This window comes from Camelus dromedarius, chromosome X (assembly GCF_036321535.1).
Source record: "Camelus dromedarius isolate mCamDro1 chromosome X, mCamDro1.pat, whole genome shotgun sequence".
NCBI classification, from domain to species: domain Eukaryota; kingdom Metazoa; phylum Chordata; class Mammalia; order Artiodactyla; family Camelidae; genus Camelus; species Camelus dromedarius.
Genome location: NC_087472.1, coordinates 30,728,258 through 30,747,323, shown reverse-complemented (window position 1 = coordinate 30,747,323; position 19,066 = coordinate 30,728,258). Strand labels below are relative to the sequence as shown.

Below are 19,066 nucleotides of genomic sequence, written 5' to 3'. Positions count from 1 at the left end.
AACCAGACTACCAACTCACATAATCCTAAAGCATATTATAGTCAAAGGGATTAAAAAGACATTTAATACAGATGGTTTTAGAGCTAACCAACATTACAGATGTTGCATCTAATACTAAGTGAGGTCTGCATACACAGATAATTAACTACCTTTAAAGGTAAATGAGGGGTGAGGGTATAGCTCAGTGGTAGAGCACATGCTTAGCATGCACGAGGTCCTGGGTTCAATCCCCAGTGCCTCCATTAACAAAAAGCAAACCAAACCAAAAACAAAACAAAAAAACCTAAAAAAAACAAACAATTGAACAAAGGTAAATAGGGGAAATTATAGACTATATAACTAGGTCTTAATTTGGATGAGCTGTAGCAGGAGGAACATAAGTCAGTTTAGCCACTGAATTTCAGGATAAGTTTATTTAACAAATTTAAGAAAGAGACTGCTGTATCAAGAAAAGCTACCACAGACTCTCTTTAAAAATTTTTTAAATTGAAATATAGTTGCTGTACAATGTTACATAAGTTACAGGTGTACAATATAGTGATTCTCAACTTTTAAAGATTATACTTGATTTATAGCTATTATAAAAAATTGGCTATATTCCCTGTGTTCTACAGTATATCCCTGACATTTTATACCTAATAGTTTGTACTTCTTACTCCCCTATCCCTATTGCCCCTCCCCTCTTCCTTCTCTCCACTGATAGCCACTTGTTTGTTCTCTGTATCTGTGAGTCTGTTTCTGTTGTTATATTCACTAGTTTGTTATATTTTTTAGGGACTCTTTTGAAAATAAGAATTATGGAGCTACTCTAACATATTAGTATGAGAAAGTTTCACAATAGAATTTTATGTGGAAAGATTGATAGGTTAGATAAGGATCCAGGAGACTTACAGGGGTAAACAAAGACACAAAGAGAAATAAAAGTTATATTACAAGTAACTACTGTGGCTACCAGATATAAGCCATACCAGACAGCAGATTGAGGGACTTTGCTGCTGCAGTAACTGGACAAACTGAGACTTACTTGCCCAGGATAGGTGACTCTAGATATGTACTATGTCCAAAGTTATAAATATTAGGTGTAGTGCAAAGGAACTATGCTAAATTAACCTAAATAGAGGAGTGGGAAAGCAGGAAGTAACCATTTATCCCTCCATTCCAATAGGAGCAGTTTTATAAGGAAGACTAGTGATTAGAGTTAAATAAGGAAATCTATACATGTAGTAACCAAGAAGAACAACAGAGGAACTGGATAAAAGTAAAAAGAATCTATACTTTAATTAAAGGCTTAGAAACAGTCAGGGAAGATACACACTCTCCACTAGAAATTTGGGCTTTAGGAAATTGGGCTATAATTTTGTGTCAAAATAAAACTCAAAGCATAAATACTTGGGCAAGATCAGGAAACATATCCAAGGAGAGACCATCAATCTACTGTGAATTCTATTTGGTGAGCAATTTAACTGTAAATGGACAGATCTGGTGCTTCTTAAATATGATAGATGCTGAAGGGTAGCTATTCTTCCAAGTAGAATTCTGGAATATGGACTTTATAACAATTCCACAACGGATTAATGTGAGCTTGTTAAAACTGTTAGTAGTAATGAGAGAACATAGTCAACCACACTTACTCAAGCAAATCATGAAAATACATCAAGAGAAATCTGTGAGACGAGTCCAGACATTGAAACAAGATAAAACTTGAACCAGCCTATAAAACAACTAATGGTCATCATGGTCGCTAGGTGTCAAACAGGAAGATGCTGCAATGTCATAATATGTAGACAGTCTAGCCTCTTGGCTAGATGAGTCACCTGGAAAGATTGTACTATAATTGCACCTCAGAATTATTGCAATTTTTGCTTTGTGTGATTATATGTGATTATGAATTGTTAAGATGTAACCCTGCCCCAAGCAATGGATTGTTGTGTTAAGTATGTTTGCTCTATGGAAAAGAATTAGAAATAAAGTTAATAGTGATAAGCAGTAAGTGTAGGAAGTAAGAAAATACTTAGGGAAAACAGTATGGAAATTCCTCAAAAAACTAAAAATAGAATTACCATATAATCCAGCAATCCCACTTCTGGGTATATAAATGGAGGGAACTCTAATTCAAAAAGATACATGCACCCCAATGTTCGTAGCAGCACTATATACAATAGCCAAGACATGGAAACAACCTAAATGCCCATTGACAGATGACTAGATAAAGAAGTTGTGGTATATTTACACAATGGAATACTACTCAGCCATAAAAAGAATAATGCCATTTGCAGCAACATGGATGGCCCTAGAGATTGTCATTCTAAGTGAAGTAAGCCAGAAAGAGAAAGAAAAATACCATATGATATCACTCATATGTGGAATCTGAAAAGAAAAAAAAAAGGACACTATGTGGAATCTAAAAAGAAAAAAAAAAGGACACTATGAACTCATCTACAAAACAGAAGTAGACTTGGAGGTACAGTAAACAGTCTTATGGTTACTGGGGAAAGAGGGTGGGAAGGGATAAATTTGGGAGTTTGAGATTTACAAATGTTAGCCACTATATATAAAAATAGATTTTAAAAAAGTTTCTTCTGTATAGCACAGAGAACTATGTTCAGTATCTTGTAATAACCTTTAATGAAAAAATATGAAAACAAATATATGTATGTATATGCATGACTGGGACATTGTGCTATACACCAGAAATTGACATGTTGTAACTGACTGTACTTCAGTAAAGAAAGAAAGAAAGAAAGAAAGAAAGAAAATACTTAGGAATAAGAGCTAGTAGGGAAGGTATTATCAGGAGAAAGAAGAAAAATAACAAGTTGTCAACAGTTACAGAGCTGTTTATGGTGGAAAGCCATGGTAGAGAGTTAGTTTCTAAGCACATTTATGAACCGAGCCCTGTTTTTGTCATATGAAAATTAGCCAACCGCAAGTTGTTAATATTGGTAGAAATACTTGGCTGGCAGTTGACACAGGTCACGCACTTAAAAGCCCAGTTAGAGGGAGATGGATGAACTAACCTGGCAGTCCACTGATTGGTTACCTCTGATTGGAATCTTGCGTCTCTCCTTTAGACTTTTATCTGAACTAGCCCTTTTCTGGATCTTCTTGAGAACAACACCAAAGCCAATTCTTGTATGGCATGGAGGGATCGAGAGGGGGATAGGCTCACCATTCCGAGACAGACTTAAAGGTGCGGAAACCAAGGGTGATAGGCTGGTAGATTGTAATGAATTAGGAAGCAACTAATTCTTCATCCCTGTGTGCTTTGGCTGTAAGTGTGTGGGAAGTTGTGACTGCATAGTTGCATTCTTATGTGTGACGATTGCTGCCAGTTATTAGATTATAATTGAATGTAGTCCTTATTAGCTATTGGTCCACACTATTTTATTATGTGTTTTAACAGATTTTAACTAATAAAATTTCATTCACAAATCAAAGAACTTATGGTCATCTTAAATTAGCTGATGGTGAATTTGGAGGCTACCAAGCCAGCATAAAAGAACTCTGCTCAGCAGAAGGTGGAGTATACTCAAGAGAAAATATTGTACCAGGAGTCTGAAGTTCTTCTGTCATTGTCAGATAGATAGTCCTGAACAAATCTCTGGGATATAGTCCTTCATTGTTCGTGAAATGAGTTATAATAACTTTTCTGCCTACCTTCAGTGGTAAAAAGGAACAAACAAAGTGATTCAGTTTTCAAAGCCTTGGGTTGATATATCTGACAATGGGAAATAATATATGAAATCAGGATGTTTTAGGGACATCTGAAAAATGTCTATATGAAATTCCTGAAAGTCTATGTGACATATAAAGATTATCCAATAGTTTTACACCTATTTTCTAAGAGATCAGAGATACTTCATTTCACTCCATGTCAAACTTACACTTGGAGTCAGTTTTTGTTTCATTTTTTTGAGCTATTTTTCCCACCAAGTTAAATTCTTTTTCGGAGTCTACTCAGTTTTATTAGGAATAGTAATGAAGAAAAAACAATGATGAGAAAGCAGCCTTTTAGGAAATAGTGGATTATTTTCTATTTAAGGCTAAGGTTTTGTTCCTCAGGGGTTTATGTAACTATGAACATTATTAACCCACTATTATACAACTAGATATATTTTTTACATCAAAGCTGACTATTGTGTTCTTGTATTAACAGCCATATCTTAATAGACTAGAGGTATTTAGCCATTTCCTCTAGGGCATACTTCTTATTTTTTAAGAATCCTATCCCTCCAGGCAACATTTAAAATGTGTTTTTCTTCTGACTATATAACCCTTAGCTCACCAACCAACCAAAATCAACCCCAAGAAAAAAAACCCTCTAGTTCCTGAAGTTATTTGGAAGTTATTTGTATTGACAGATACAACTATCCATCAGTCCCAAATGTCACATCTCTTCAGGGTAATAAAGAATCTTTGAAAATGATCTCCATTTATACCTCTGAAGAATGAAACTGCATTTTAGCAAGGTAAGGAAAACTACTGAACTCTTTACCCCTTGTCACAATTTCATCTTAAAGACCCTAGTACAATGCTGAAAGCATCTTGAGGTTTTTTTTTAGTTCAATGCAAGTATTCTTGTCAAGTAGACATGAGAGCCCCAGTTAGGAAATACAACTTCAGTGTTTCAGATTCCTTTGATTAAAGATGCCATTAACAAAATCTGTACTTGAAAACACATAGATACACATGCCTCTAGATTATAACAAATTCTGACAATATTGATCGCTTTTAAATAGTTTTATTCTAACTTAAACTTGGGGAAACACTGGCCTTTCTTGAAACCATTATCTTCTAAATTTTTAACGTTAGCAACTCTCTAACTTCCAGTTTGGGAAAATCAGCTGTGTTACAGCTCATTTTATAGGGAAAAGTACTGTCTGTTTTTTTTTGGCGGGGGGAGGGGAATAAAGCTTTTTAGCTCAAGGTTTAAGAGACACGGAGACATTGTCTGTTTGAAACTTTTGATGTGAGCAGGCTTATCTTTGGGTACTCTTCCCTGATGCAGGAGTCTCTGATGCTCCTCCCTTACAACACCGCCACCTATTGAGGAAATTTCCATTTGTACTGGATATGTCTGCCCAGTTGGAATCACAGCATGCTTTAAAAGAAGACTGAACAGGGTGTCAGCAGGGATGACACTAGAAAGTGAAGTGGTGTACCTGCTTTTTCCTGTTCTGAGTATAGACACTGAGAAGTAACCTTCCTATTTTTGAAGATAGAACCACATGGTACAACTGGAATTAAGCATGGAATCAAGTATGAAAAAGAAGACAGAGTTTCTCTTTTATCTCAGTTGTTCCATCCCTATCTAGAGATTGTTTTTCCTTTGAATAATTCTGGGCCTGGGAGATAATTCTTGTCTAGCCTTCTTCAGGACCTGAAGGTCATCTAGAAAAGCTGACCTTTTAAAAGATGTCTCCAATTTGTTTAGGGACTTGCAACATGCAACCTTCAAACTGAATGTTTTCCACCAGACACTGGAGTGTGATTGACTTAAGATCTTAATATATTTTTCATCTTGATGAGTAAGCACACATAAACTATAGGTTTCCAAGGAATTTGAGGAATTTTATCTAACATAGAAAACCTGAGTTCACTTGCTATAAGTATAATAGAATGATAAAGTTAGCTTTCATTTGTTTATTTGTATCCAAAGAAAAGATTGGTTTGCCTAATTCCATCACATCCTACATCAGGAGAGTTTGTATGATGAAAATTAGAGATCAAATGTATTGTATAATGTGATAAATTATCAAGATAGTGACTTTTTTATCCTTGTGGCCTTAAGCGCTGTGTGTATGTTTCACTTTTTAAATGACTAGATTGCAGATATTTATTGAACAAACTTATCAGTCTGCTTCCTCAGATCAGGAGCTTCTGAGAATGAAGTGCTCAAAGATACCTGAATTATTAGAACCTCAGTAGCTCACAGGACTGTGTTTCTTATCCAAACACACTAAACTTGATTAGATTTATTCCTAGGTATTTTATTACTTTGGGTGCTATTTTAAAGGGGATTGTTTCTTTACTTTCTTTTCCTATTGATTCATCTTTAGTGTAAAGAAATGCAACTGATTTTTGTACGTTAATCTTATAACCTGCTACCTTGCTGAATTCCTCGATTAGTTCTAGTAGTTTTTGTGTGGACCTTTTAGGGTTTTCTATATATAGTATCATGTCATCTGCATTTAGTGACACTTTTACCTCTTCTTTTCCAATTTGGCTCCCTTTTATTTCTCTCTCTTGCCTGATTGCTGTGGCTAGGACTTCCAAGACTGTGTTGAATAGGAGAGATGATAGTGGGCAGCCTTGTCTTGTCCCAGATTTTAGTGGGAAGCTTTTGAGTTTTTCACCATTGAGTACTATGCTCATTGTAGGTTTGTCATATACAGCTTTTATTATGTTGAGATATGTTCCCTCTATGACCACTTTGGTGAGAGTTTTTATCATAAACGGGTGTTGAATTTTATCAAATGCTTTTTCTGCATCTATTGAGATGATCATGTGGTTTTTGTCCTTTCTCTTGTTGATGTGATGTATTACATTGGTTTGTGTATGTTGAACCACCCTTGTGTCCCTGGGATGAACCCCACTTGATCATGATATATAATCTTTTACATGTGCTGTTGGATTCTATTTGCTAATATTTTGGTAAGGATTTTTGCATCTATGTTTCTCAGTGATATTGGTCTGTAATTCTCTTTTTTTGGTAGTGTCTTTGCCTGGTTTTGGTATCAGAGTGATAGTGTCTTATAGGATGAGTTTGGGAGTATGACAAAAACACCCCCAAAATAAGGATGATTTGTTTGAGGTGAGAGTGTTTGGTCTTAAAATAGACATGTGAATTTCAGTAGAGAGCAATTAGAGACTATAATCATTTGAGACTCAATGGAACCACACATTTAAAAAAACTACAATTCACAAGCTGGGAAGGATTACAGAGTTCATTAGTGGAAACAAAGCCACAATTCAAAAGAGATTTATAGATTTTGATGGGTAGAAATCATGTTTTAAATTTTGGGAACAGTGCCTTTGGAGTGCAAACCTTAAGGTATATCTGAATTCTCAAGCCTGCCCTGCTAATTCATGCAGCTTAGTTTTAAGAGAAACTAAACTAAAATTTATCTGTGGCCATTGTTAAGATAACTTATCTTGGAAAATGTGGAGCTAAATATATAAATCCTAAAATAATTCTGAGGTCTCTGGCCATGGGACTAAACTTTGGGCCATATTTGAGTTTATGTGACTCTATGAAGGTATATTCTTTTCCATGAAATTATTGTCATTGAAGTTGAGAGTCACTCACTGTCCTTGCTGCATTTACTGCAAAACTGGAGTTGGAGTTTGAAGTGCTCTGACTGAAACAGTTCAGTCTAATAAATTCCCAAAGTTCTCATTGATTTGATTCCCAATGATAAGTGAGTGCCACCAGGCCTAAAATTGTTGATCTTTGTATAAATACAGCACTTTTTGGATTACTTTTGTATTCCGGCTGAATACTATAATTTTAATAGTCAAAAGATGCTGCTTTTCCAGTGTTATGGATTAAAAATAATGCAGTCTGCAAAATATGAAACTCTAATTGTGTGGGCTCACTATTGAAAGAAGAATTCAACACCCAAAACTTGTGCATCTTCAAAAAATGACTCCTAGTGGTCATGACTTCACAACAACATGAATGTACTTAATGGCACTGAACTGTAAATTTTAAAAATGGTGAAAATGGTAAATTTCATGTTATGTATATTTTACCACAATAAGACAAATGATCCTTTCCACTTGGATGTACACAGCAAATAGAACCTGAGAACAATTTTGGAATCTCTGATGCTTAATTGAGAGAGCAAAAAGAAATATAACCCTTTGCCACATTGAGGTTGGTAAAATGATAGTTGAGAAATATATCGTATGAATGTATAGGAACATGGAAGTATTCTGTAATAACAGTAATAAGATAAATTATGAAATAAGGGGCATGGGGACAAAGTTTCAGAAAAGTAAAAGGGCTAAAACATGAGGGAAAAATGATGAGATTAATGAGGACTGGAGGGCAGTGAATGTAGAACCCACGGGTGATTTCATGGTCATATGCTAAACAGATTCCCATGAGAGTGAGGAAGTCATCACAATGGTTTCCAAATGGAACAGTAACTAAAATTGGCAAATGAAGGTTATATGAGCAGAAGGGGTCAAGTGATAAAGTAGTTGGGAGATAATCTACCAATACAAAATTGATGAAATATTGTAGTGAAACTGTTTGAAAATAAATGCTTTGTCAATTTTCAGGGGGATGAGGGCCTAAAATTATGAAGTTTATCTACTATCTGGTGAGGTAAGGAATGCAAACTTTAGTTATATTATGCAATATATGTTCCCATTTTTTAACCTTTCTATTCCCATTAATCATTTTGTCATCTGGAAGCAATTCATATTCTAAAACTACTTGTGATTTTTTTCCTTATAGTATAACAATTTATATAAAATGAAAAACACACTGAAATTGGAATATACATCATTAATGGAAATATACACCCATATAAAAGTAAAGAAAAGTCAATTAGACCTTACAGCAGACTACTTAACACAACAGCTACTACACATCAATAGCAGGGTGGCGAGAGGGAAGCAGGTTGAGGGAGGGGATGGCTGTTGCTATATCTATTACCTACAACTTTAGTACACAGAATCAGATCATACACCATGTGTCCCCTGGGTGTAACGATGAAAATGAATAATAATAGCAGCTAATATTTATTAAATGCCTAATTTATGCTGAATCTTGTCTTATGCATGAATGTATTACTTGCTTTATTTTATTGAAACGTTATATTTCTCCAGGGAGGTAAGTCCTCCTGTTATCATCCCTATTTTTCAGAAGAGAAAAGCGATGTTGAGTAATTTCAGGCTTTATGAAATACCTTAAAGCAAGTAGTTGCAAAAACAGGATAAGGAGATTCAGGGGTGGGTCTATCCATTTACTATTTCCCCCAATACAGTCCTTTCAGTCTCCATGTTGCTCTTTTGTCATGTTTTATCCCCTTTGAGGTTGCCTCAGTACTCATTTTTTGCCTTATTTCAATGGTATGTGGTGTATGGCTCAGTGGTAGAGCACGTTCTTAGCATGCATGAGGTCCTAGATTCAATCCCTGGTAACTCCATTTAAAAAATGGGGATAGTAAAAAAAAAAAGGGCATAGTATTTTTTTTCTTGTCTGAGAGAAAGGGAGCAGGGGAGCACATATGTGATTTGCCTCAGAGCCTGGACCTGTGAAGGGATGGCACTGTTAGTTGCCCTTCAGACAGCAAGCACTGCTGGGTTCAGCCTGTTTGAATCTGACCTCAGGTAGCATTGGAAGAGAGCTAGAAATGGACATTAAAGTACTTCCTGGGCCATGCATTGTACACTAGCATATTCTCACTTATTTTCATAGTAATCCTATGAAGTGGAGGAAATTTTGTCATCTCCATTTTATGAGAAAACTAATGTCCTGAAATTTGAAGGACTTTCTTCAGGCCATCCAGCTTAAGTCCATTTCCATCCTCAGTTTTTCTGGCTCCAAAGTCCTTGCTCTTTCTACCATGCTTCCTCCTTAAAGAGCTGAAATAAGGCCTGTTAGAAAGGCTCCCCACAATTATTTGATAAGATGGCATAGAACAGCACTGGCTAAACTGTAAATATAGCCGAGCTGGACAGCAAAAGCCTCTTCTGCTGTGATCTGCTTGAACTGACCTCCCTTAAAAAGGTGAACCCTAATGGTTTGAAGTCACACCATCACAGATGTTGCTCTGGCCTTCTACAGAACCACACGCCCTGAGTGTGACTCTATTTTTTAGAGGCATATCTCAGCTTTCCTGCAGAGGGGCTGCCAATGACTTAGTTCTGTCAACAACTACCAGCGTCCAGATAGCAAGCCCCCTGTGATCACTAGCGCCATGGCCCCAGTATATCGGGTAGGGTCCTTTTTATGTGTTCTCAGAAGTGCTTCCTGAGAGACCTTAGGTTAGTTTGTAATTATATATTCACTAATGTGATCATTGGCTTACAGTTCACCTTGTAAGCTCCATGAAGGCAGGGTCATGCTTGTTTTCTGTATCCCAAACTCCTAGAACAGTGCCAAATAAGCATTTGTTGAATGAATGAGTGTTTTCCCATCATAGAATCAGATTTTTCCCTACTTATCTGGCCATCAAGAAAAAATATGCAGAGGTTGTATGTGCCTTGGTTAAATGGACCTAACTGTTTTTGAGGCCTATCTAACCATTTGTTTGGTGGAGGGCTAAGTGGGAGAAAAATGCTGACTCTTGCTCTGCCGTTCTGGACTCTGGAGGTCTTAAGCTTCCCAGAAAATAGAGGAGTTCAGCTTACCTCTTTCTGGTGGTATTTGATTGCCACCTTCAGCTTGGCCAGGTCATGATACTTCTGAGGGTCAAGCTCTTCACTGTGGTCATCTCGGTGGTTGAGAATGATCTCCAGTTCCCGGGAGCTCCGAGCCTGGTCCAGCAGGTCTTTGGCAAAGAGCTTGCACTGCTGAGAGAGCTCCTCATACTCAGCCTTGAACTCATTCTCCACCTTGCTGAGCTCCTTGAGCTCCCAGCCCAGGCGGAAGGCAGTTAGGATGGGGTCCTCACTTGATAAGGCAATGAGTGAGGGGCTTGCCAGAGCTTTATAGATGTTCAACCGGGAGCGGGAGTGGCGCAGGCTGTCTACCTCTGAACTGGACACACACTCCACACAGTTGCAGCGGATCTGGTGGGGCCGTGGGATGGTGACTCGTTTTTGGACAAGCAATTTGATGATTTCGTAGTTGTTGGTGTGGGCAGCCAGCATGATGGGAGTGATGTCTGGTGTGAACTCAGAGAACTGGGTGTCCATCATCAGAGTGGGGACCTTGGTACAAGAAAATGAAAAAACCACATGAAAGGGCAAGATTAAAGCTTGGAGAGAGAGGGAACATGGGGCCCATCAAATGTTAGTGATTCAGGAATTGAAGTCACCAATTTTTTGTCAATTCTCCTCCTTCTCATAATAGCTAGTTGGGAAATGCTTGCTGTAGGTCAGACATACAGCACTTTACATGGATTTACTCATTTAATCACCACAACAACTGTGTCAGGTAAATATTCTCTCCACATGAGGAGGCTGAGGCTCACAGAGGTTAAAGAACATACCTAAGGTTACTCAGCTTTTAGGCACAGAGCCAAGATTCAAACACAGGCAGTATGGCTCCAGAGCTTGGCCTTACAGTGCACAACCCAGCATGCCTGGTTCTGTCTGAGGCACAATGGGTGTGGTACAGAGAAGTGAAGGACATTTTTTTCCTGACTCTCTGGAGTTTGGCTGGGTAGATCAGACTTACATAAAATTGGTAAGTAGGAGTACATAGTAGTATGTGTTCGGTTCTGAATGAGCAGTTGAGACTGCAGGAATATTTGTTTGAAAGGCTAAAGGCAACCAGTAATCTCAAAGACCATGCCACTAAATCAAGCCCTGGGAGTTGAGGAGAAGACACTCCCAAATTGTACCCTGACTTTGTATGTAGGTGGAACTTCAGGGGACCAAAAACCAAGGCTAGACAGTGTTCCTCCAACTTCCTATAGATCCCAGCAAGGTAGAGAGAATCTGTTATTGTCAGGAAAAATTACTCTGTAAATGAGGACCTCTAGGCTTGGGGGAGAAGTTGCCAGTAGAAAAAAAGACCTTTGATAAAATTGGTATGTCCATGATGTGATGCTTGGTGTAAATGGCAGCTGTAGGTGAAAGGTGTGGGGTTCTTTGTGTATTCAGGAGCATATAATTCTGGGGAAATGTGCAGAACCTGATCAGTGAATTAAAAAAACTTTCAATTTTGAAATGTGTCTTTTGGGACCCAGTCTGTTCTTAGTCTAATAGGAAAACCAAGGCAGCACACTAGACCCAACATGAGAGTCTCAGTGTGATAGAATCTGGAGCTAGAGAATGAGGAGGACTGGAATAGTCAGACGAATCTTCATGGAGATGTGGAACTGGGGATTCAAAGCATCGATAGGATTCCAGGAGACTGTGAAATATTGATCTTAATACATTTAAAAGAAACAGTTCCAAATACTCATTTTAACTGAGGAGACCAGAGCATGAATAATGGAGATTCTCACAGAATAGACAAATATTGTTCTAATCGATAGTGTCTTTTTATTCTTAAAAATTATTTTGGAAGCCCACAGTTGCTGGCGAACTGACAGAAGGATGAGTTACAGTTTTCATTATCTTTCCTCCTTCCCACCTTGGATGAAGGATTCCCAAACAGGGAAGTGGCCAGAAAACAGGGAATGGCAGAAAGGTGGAGGGGAAAGAGGTGGAGAAGTTTGAAAGAAATCTATTTCCTTCATGGGATGACTGCATCAGCCTCTGAGTAGTTGAGAGTTGGCTGCACATTGGTCATCAACTGCTTGGCTGGAGCAGCAAGTAAACACTGTTAAACATTTAGAGGGAGCAGCTACAAACAAGACAGCAGGAAGTGAGCTACTGGCTCATAAAGTAAATTGGACACAGGAAAGAATAATCTCAGAAATTAACATAAGCCTCCAGGCTAGGGAAGAAGTAGGTCTGAGTGGGCCTGGTAATGAACATAAACACAACAACTGGCAGAAAGCCTGCAGTTGGGAGAGATGGCAAGTGAGTGATGTCTGCCTAGGAAGAAAGGAGCTCAGATCTGGGAATCTGCTGGGAGCATCTCTTAACCTCTGTCATGACCTAGAGGCGGGAGGCAGGAGAGGGTGGAGGGAAGATGGCCTGCAGCACAGGATTCCCTGGGTTAGACTGGAGGTACCTGCCTGCACCCTGCCATGACGCTCTTCCTGTCCATTCTCTCTTCCAAGTTCCTTGCTCTTTCTTTCTACTTTTCTTACTCTTTTTTCTTTCTTTCCCACTATGTCAATGCTGACAGGCCTGTCCAAAGTGCACAGTGCTACTTGTGGCTGTTGTTGAGCCCCACTTGTGTCATGGGGCTGAAAGGTTGCTGTCTATGCCTAGAATATGAGATGCTTTCTGGAGCCATTTGGTTCTGTTGTCTTTGACTTGATGCTCAACAAAGAGCCTCTGAGTCTCCATTTATCTTTCTGGGTACATGACACCAGAGAGGAAATCTTCTCAAAAGAAACTGGTCTGAAGTGGCCAACCATGTTCTCCCACCCAGGCTGCCTGTGGTCCTCCAGTCAGCTTTCTCATTCACAGATTGCCACACCCACCTGGTTCATTGCTCTCTGTATGTATATCTTCATGGGACACCCCCCCTCCATGTGGAATAGTCTCTATTTCTCTAGCAGTGAAGGTCCATTGTAAGCCCTGGCTTCTTCCATAGCTCCTCCTCTTAACTCAACCCCATCCCTTACTGCCTGCCCAGATGTTGCGGGCACTAGTTTACATCCAAGATCTCCCTCTTCTGATGCAGCCTTATGTTATTCTCTAACTACTTCACAGATGTATTTCTTTCTTCCCCAATAAGGTTGTGAGCTCTTTGAAGGCAAAGCTGTCTTAGTCTGCTCTTGTTTTCCCCATAGCATCTAGCACAGTGCTAGACACACAGCAGGCACTCAGCAAAAAGGAATTGTTTCTTATTCTCAAATTGAGAAACTGACTCTTGTTTACAAACCTAGCTCCCACAATTGGAGTCAATGTGAGCTAATGTCCTTGGGTCTTTCTTTTCCAGGTCTGGCTGAGAAAGCAGACATTCTAAGTCTCTAAGGAAAGTTAGCAGACAGGCTCTAGAGGGAATACCCCGAGGTCACCAAAACCTAGGACAGTCCCAGCTTGTCATTTCCACAATTCTGTTGCTTCAAGATGGAGACTCTGATCCAAAAACTATAGATTTCTACTCCTCTTCCCCCTCTGCTGCTTCTTCTCATCCTGCTGCTCTTCCTTTCCTAGACTGTGCGGGGACCATGGACTCTCATCAGGACAGCCACACTAAAGAGAGAGAGATTCTGTAAGAAGGGTCAGAGGTTTCTGTTAATAATCAGAACTTTGTGTCAACAAAGGGGCCAAACGGACAACAGGTAACAAATAAAAGTGAAGTGGGGATGCATATGCATAATTTGGATGAGTGAATGGTATGAACTGGTGAACAGCTGAGCACATACCCTCTCAAAGAGGGCATCTGCTGCTCAGTTCCTTGTTATAAAACTGTTATAAGCATGAATGAGGACGCAGTGTTGTAATTTTTCAAGAGAAGTCAGAAATCTGGATTTGGGGATAGAATTTCTTAAAGTCTTAAATGTTGGCTCAGACAACAAAGATAGAGTGCAGGCCAAACAAAATGTGTATATGAGGCAATTTAGGCTTGAGTGAACCAGTTTGTGACTTTTAAGCTAGCATGTAAGTTGTGAGACTAAAGAGGGAGGGGAGAGGAAGCTGGACATTTAGACAGGGGTGAGATGTTGAAAGTCCTCAGATGCCATGAGAAAGAACTTAACATGATCTATTGGTCATAGGGAGCCACTGAAGTTTTAATCAGGAGAGTGGCATGGTTGAATAAGTGTTTTACAAAGATCAGTTTGGCCATACTGTGGGGAATTGGCAGTGGTAAATGTGCTGATAAATGTTTAACAAGCAGCTTTCCATTTAAAAAAAATCTGGATTTGTAGTGTTTGCCAATTTCTGCGGTGTAAATACTCCTACTGTGGCCAATTTCAAGCTACCAATATGATATCAGGGAACACAGAGTTGGGAAGAAAAGCACACAACCAGTTCTTACCAGCTGGTGAAAGCCCACTCCAGCACACCATTGGATAAGTTTCAGAGGGGTAAGACTAGTAAGAAGATATGAATAGTCCAGGTGAAAAGATGACGAGATCTTAAACTAGACAATGATTCTAGAGATAGAAAAGAACAGATTTAAGACATTCATTGGATGTATAAGCTAGTACTGGAGGGAGAAAAATCAAGGATGTCAGGTTTCTGTATCACAGAATGGTGGGGTCACCAACTGAGCTAGAATATAAGAGGTTTAATTACAGTTCAATTTTGGACATGTTGAGTTTGGAGTACCTATTGGGACAGTAGCAGGGAATTGTTATAACTCTAGCATGAATGTTGAAGGGAAAAGGTCAGGGCTGTAAATGTAGATGTGAGAGTCTTCAGCCTATAATAATGGTTGAAGCCAGGAAAGTGTATGGGGTCAGCCTCTGCCCACCCTGGTGCTCCCACAGCTGGGCCCATTGATCAAACCTCAAGAACTCAGCCCTGTCCAGTTTCCAGAGCAACCGAGGCTTGAGGTAGGAAGCACTCCAGTGACCAACCTCAGCCTCCTCCATTCTGAATTCCAATCACTGAGGCTCTGCATTAGGGTTCTTTCTCTTTTTGGATAGTTTCTGAATACCAGCTTCGTTCCTACCTGTGCCCTAGTTTGTAAAACAAGATTTCTTCCTAGATCCCTAGTCTTGAGTTTCTGTTCATATAATTAGCCTAATAGCCCAGGTCTAGTATATTTTCTGCATTATCCATGCCTTTGATTGTCTTTGAGTTATTTTACAACTCTGCAAAGTGTAATGAAACTGTTTCTTGCCTGGCAAAATGAAATTGATTTGTGCATCTATATGCAAATTTCTTTGCATTTATTTGTAAATTTCTTTCAGTATTCCCTATGGCCTATATCAGGGCTTAGCAAACTTTTTCAGTAAAAAGCCAGATGGTAAATAAGTTAGGCTTTGTGGACCTTACAACTCTGCCACTGTAGCAAGAAAGCAGCCGAAGGCAATATGTAAATGAATGGGTGTGGATGTCCTCCATAAAATTTATTCACAAAAGCAAGTGACAAGCTCGATTTGGCTTGCAGGTCATAGTTTACAGACTTCTGGCCTCCTGGTTTCCACACTAATTAATGAGTTAAATAAAATCTTAGACATATGTTCACTTGTGTTAACTTTAAATTTGTATGAGAATCATGATTTAACTTTTTTTATTTTTAAATTATCCTTTAACAGCCATTTTGTGTTCAGATTGAGGTCAGGTGAAAAATTGAATTTTATTCTTTTCTTATCAAGTTTTACCTTCGCTTTGAACTCCAAAATTATACTGAATGATCTTGAGCTTCCCATTAAAAATCATATTTTTTAAAAGGCAAAAAAGGGTGCAGTGTTGGGAGAGATCAGGGAAGGAAACCAACACAACAAGAAATTAGATTTGGTTCATATTATCTACAACTGTACTTTAAAGAAACCTGATGCATGAACTGACTTGATTGAATTTTTACATTTGCAATGATGTGGTCTTAGGGCAGGGCCACTAAAGAAGTTAACATCGCCTGCTTCTCCCTGGGGCTTTGCATTCAGGCCTTTATGAGTTTGCTCCTGGATCTGCCCTAGGTCTCCCTGTTGAAAAGCTAGCATTATATTCTAGGATCCTATTGGATTAATGAGCACAGGACAGAGTCACTCGCAGTACAGTGAACAGAGTGAGCTAAAGTCAGCTTCTTCGTATGTTCAGCTAAATTCCATTGCCAGAGGACACAACAGAGGAACAGATGATACTCCACTTTCCCCACTCCCAAGACTGGCTAGAGCTTTTTCAAGATTATTGTTCTCAAGAGGCCTAAATGATACATTCATTTCCATTAACCTCATCACTGGACCCAATCTGCTAATTGGAATTTTTCTGAATCTTATTGTTACCAGCTTTAGGCAGGTGCCCTTGCTGGAGTTTATCACAGGCTTCTGAAATTAAACCCCCCATTTGTAATTAATGGGCAGACCTTTATCAGGAGCCACCACTTTCATACCCACAATGCCGTCTGGTCATAGGCTGAACCTCTCCTATTGGCACTTCCTCACACAGCTGGCCTGATAGCATCATGTTGGAAATGAATCTCCCATCTTGTGCCAGGGTTTAGTGAAATTGCAATACCTCTTTTCCACCTGCTGGGTCTCCTCCTCCCCATCCTAACCTGCCAGATAAAAATCAATGTTCAATCTTTTTCAGCAGTCCAAGGGATTGTTGGAAATGAAATTTCATTTCTCTGTATTACTCAGAAATGAAGAACACTAGCATCTAATCACGTCACATTACCAGCTGCCCACTCTGCCATACCTACAAGGTTGTGAGCGACTTTGGAGCAGCCACTGGTGTCAGATGGGAAATAATTTGTTTCCTAGACTCTGGCAAAAACAGAACCATCATAATTAGAATTTGCTGGATCATCTCAGCTGATTTCAAGACCAAAGTGTATATAATTTAGATGGGAAGACTAAAATGGACAAAAGTTATTTGGGGCAATGTCACAGAACCCACCTGATGTTTAAAAAGGTCAATAATTATATGTAAAAATAAATAAGGTATGTAGTAATGGCCAAAATTAGCTGAGATAAATATAATACTAATGGCTACTGGTTACTGAGCACTTTCCCTATGCTAGGCGCCATGCTGGAGTATCTTATTTAGTCATCACCATGGCTCTACCCTATAGGCATGATAATTCTCCCCATGTTATACCCTAGGAAGCTCAGCCATAGGGAAGCTAAATGCCTGGTCTAAGGTCACTTTGCTAGGAAGTAGAGTGGCCAGAACTTAAGCCCAGGCAGTTTGGCACCAAAACCTATACTGTTAGCCACTATACTACTTCACCCTCAACCAGCAAAAGACCAACCATTTGATTTATTACATCAACAAACCTACAACCCCAACATTGAATATTCAGATATATCAGATTGCAGGTTTTATTGGATATTAATTAACCTCATCAACTAATGTTCTGTCTTAAACCCAGATAAATATTATATAGTATTGCTCAAGATTTGGGAGTCCACAAAACCATTCTTGATTTCTCATTAGATGGGCACTCTTAATTTTTCAAAAGACAGGAGCTAAGTCTATGAAAAGATAATACATGGCTAACTCCATAGGTTGTGAGAGTTTATAATTTCAGAGTTCTAATAGTAGGAAACCTAGAAAGGCATTTTTCTCAAATCTAGATTGTCACAAAGAATTAAGTGAACCATTCCATACATTTTCCTTTGCAAAATATTGGTTATAATGAACGGCAGGGCCATCGACTCCAAAAGTAAGGTGAGTGTTTGGATGGATATTAGGAACAAAGGAAGAGGTAAGAGAAACCAAGGTAGGAAAGGGGATACATTATGGGTGGCTTTTAGGGAGCCAGTCCTCTGTCAAGGCATTCTTTGTACAGTTATGGCATTTCCCAAGAAATTGTAAAAATGAGGCAATGAATTGAAAAACAAGTAAACCAGAAGATATGGGTTATTATGGAGATGGGAAAAATGTCAGAAGTGAAGGTCTCCAGGTCTCGTGTCTCTAGGACTTCACGGAGGTGGACCCCAATGTGCCAGTGAGTGTAATTAGCTTTGCAGGTAGCCCTCTGGTGGAGCTTAAAACATGCAGCTCTTTAGGAAAACCATTGTTCTTGTTCATTTTTTATAGGTCATCATGTGATTTTTAAATTAAATTTCTCTTATAGATTGCTTTACTGGAGAGAGGACGCCGCCAAACTGATTTAGAGTTTTCCTTGTCATTGCTTGTCACGTGACTAGTGGGAATTTGATAAAGATTTCTGGAAAGGGCTGAGAACCCAGATGCAGAAACCTTGGTGATCCAACCAGGGCATAGGAGCATGTGAGGGCCCGGGTAACCAGATTGACACCTACTTTATCATAGGATTCAATACAAATAAATGTTTATTATTTTGTAATTTTTCCAGTGTGTATTGATCTTGATAGGTGCACATTTGCCAGCAGAATAAAACCAGATTGAACAAAAAGAGGAGCTGAGAACCTCTGTTTTATTTTAAGTAGTTCATAGCCATACAATTGAAAAGTATGTTCATTGCCATAAAATTAAAAATTGGTAGGTATTACCAGGAGCCCCAGTTTAGGCCTAGAAGAGCTTGAGTGATAAAAATTAAGCTCAGTTTGTTCTCCGAGTGTAAAGAAAAGTTATAAAAGCATAATTCTGACCATTATTCTCAAAAGCTGTGTGGGATAAGCCTGAATAAAGAAAATGACCTGAAGTCAGCTAGTGGTAGGTAAGAGGCCTTTTAAAAAGGTATAAAGAAAACCAGAGCAGAAATCAAGAAGCAGAA

The 19,066-nt window shown here is 38.8% G+C and overlaps 1 protein-coding gene across 1 annotated transcript in view; it reads right to left on the bottom strand.

The window, feature by feature from the left end:
* Window positions 1-19,066, bottom strand: part of TRPC5 (transient receptor potential cation channel subfamily C member 5) — a 227,887-nt gene that overhangs the window by 80,153 nt on the left and 128,668 nt on the right. Inside the window, exon 3 of the mRNA XM_031446350.2 lies at window positions 10,369-10,890. Coding sequence (XP_031302210.2) covers window positions 10,369-10,890 — 522 coding nt within the window. The remainder of the gene's footprint in view (window positions 1-10,368; window positions 10,891-19,066) is intronic.